This window comes from Parasteatoda tepidariorum, chromosome 8 (assembly GCF_043381705.1).
Source record: "Parasteatoda tepidariorum isolate YZ-2023 chromosome 8, CAS_Ptep_4.0, whole genome shotgun sequence".
Taxonomy (NCBI): Eukaryota; Metazoa; Arthropoda; class Arachnida; order Araneae; family Theridiidae; genus Parasteatoda; species Parasteatoda tepidariorum.
In genome coordinates, this window is record NC_092211.1 from 89,595,451 (window position 1) to 89,597,463 (window position 2,013).

Here is a 2,013-nt window from a genome sequence, read left to right on the forward strand (position 1 = left end):
TTTACTAATGCGAAAAGAATTAAAAATGTTACACTATTGCCTACATAACAATATTTAAATGTAAAATTTTATAATAATGACATGAGAGACACTAGATTTAGTTTCATTCCTTTTTTATTTTCTAAACACAAATCTTACACCATATTTTTTCTTTACAAATTGATACATCTGAAAATCATTTACATATAATTGATTTGAAATATGATACATAGAATAGCCTTGACAGCGTTTGAGTAAAAAGTAAATACAATATTGTCCACATACATTGGATGTAGGTGATTGAAACACTTTGGAATTCCATAGTACGTCCGTGTAGGAAGCGGTATTCACGTTGTAAAATCCGGGAGGTTTCCCATATGAGTCATAAAACTCTAACCGTCTTTGATCATTCACAAATAAGGCTAGCCAGTGAGTCCCAGCTTGTGATGAGTCATCTGAATTCGTGATAGCACATGTGTTTTTTTGGAGATTCGGAAGCGTATCTCTTGAATATACGCCTTGAAAGTAAGGCGTTGTTATCTTATCTTGCGATAAAATGTAGAATAGTTGCAATCCATCCATTCTTCAATTTACGAAGTCGAATAAAATATTTCTTGGCTTGTTAATTTCAATCAAATTTTCAAATTCGGCAAAAACGATAACGCATACTGTTTTTTCCAGTGATTTGGCAAATTTCAGTTCTAATCTCAAATTGCTATGCTTAATCAGATTTAAATGTTCTCCTGAACATAGATCTGGGGAGATATTAAATCCAAATAATGTATTTCCGTTCTTGTAGTCTTCTCTGGAAATAATCATTCCTCTATCTTGACCCATTCGTTCCGTTCCATCAAATAAAGTTTGATAGGCACGAATGTATTGATTTTGTGAAAAGTTGAGTTCCAACGGATTATGGGGGACGGGTTGTCCATCTACATACACTCCAATAAAATTTAAATCAAAATGTTTAAAATCAAAAGGAGATTTTGTCAATGTTCCATGAAAAGCTTCATTATCTACACAGCCAATAATAACTTTTTTAGGCATTTGAGCCGAAAATATATTATCTTAAATAAAACACATGCTCCCTTTAGGAATCGAATACACTTTGCATAGGACTCGATTAATGGGGTATTTTGCACTTGTTTCCTCGAGTGCTTTAGCATGACCAAGAAGCACTCCGGGGTTCACACGAACTTTTCGAATGAATAAAGAGACATGATCCAATACTACTTTAAATCCTTCAGATCCTTGTACACAAAATTCTGGCTTGTTTCTTATTAGTTTTATTTTCAAACCCACTAAATTGAGTAAATGACGATCTTGATGAAATAAATCTGAATGAATGCAGCCAATCATATCCACTGTTGCGCTTTCTTTGAAAAAAGCAGTTCTTTTGTTTAAACCATCCTCAGAATCTTTATTAAATAATTCAGCAGTTAATTGAGATGTTTTGCTATCATATCCATAGTTTAGGAGAGTTTCAATACAGGCCTTATAGGGATAGGTATTACTTGAATTGGAAACTGTACGATCGTTTAAAGATACATCTACTTGAGAAAATAATGAATGTAGAAATAAATTCACAGGTCCTAGAACATCATCTTTAGTGATAGCTGTATTGTTTGTTTTTACCATTTTCGTTTTCACATACAATTATGTTTGACTGAGATCTATATAATCTTCCACACTTCCAGAGACGTGAAACTCTACGGGAGCATTATCAAAAATGTTAGAAAGAGGATGAAATTGTATCCATTGATCATCTTGAATAGCTGTTTGAGTTTCAGGTAAAGTAAAAAGTTTCAATTCCGATTTTACGCATTCAGGAGAATCTTTCAACAAAAATACCATTTTATGGATCAAAAATATCTCGTCCACTCACTTTGCGTGCTTTGGATGAAATGAATCGTTTTTGCTTCTTACGCTTTCTTCTATAGTTTCCTTTCCCGACCATTGACTGCACTTTATCAATAGCTTTTTGGGCAAGATATTTTCCACTTTCTTTAGTTCTTGTTTTGACGGCTTCCTCAA

The 2,013-nt window shown here is 33.2% G+C and overlaps 2 protein-coding genes across 2 annotated transcripts; both read right to left on the bottom strand.

Annotated features, from left to right (window-relative positions):
* Window positions 1–564: 564 nt before the first annotated feature.
* LOC139426179 (uncharacterized protein F54H12.2-like) lies at window positions 565–1,026 on the bottom strand. The gene has a single exon (XM_071183973.1). The coding sequence runs from the start codon at window positions 1,024–1,026 to the stop codon at window positions 565–567; it is 462 nt and encodes a 153-aa protein (XP_071040074.1).
* Window positions 1,027–1,047: 21 nt separating this feature from the next.
* LOC139426180 (uncharacterized protein F54H12.2-like) lies at window positions 1,048–1,617 on the bottom strand. Its single transcript, XM_071183974.1, has one exon. It carries the CDS (start codon window positions 1,615–1,617, stop codon window positions 1,048–1,050), a length of 570 nt encoding a protein of 189 aa, XP_071040075.1.
* Between the last annotated feature and the right edge of the window lie 396 nt (window positions 1,618–2,013).

Bases quoted from the DNA above. Each gene is read 5' to 3' on its own strand.
- LOC139426179 (XM_071183973.1), bottom strand. From the start codon at position 1,026: ATGCCTAAAAAAGTTATTATTGGCTGTGTAGATAATGAAGCTTTTCAT.
- LOC139426180 (XM_071183974.1), bottom strand. From the start codon at position 1,617: ATGGTAAAAACAAACAATACAGCTATCACTAAAGATGATGTTCTAGGA.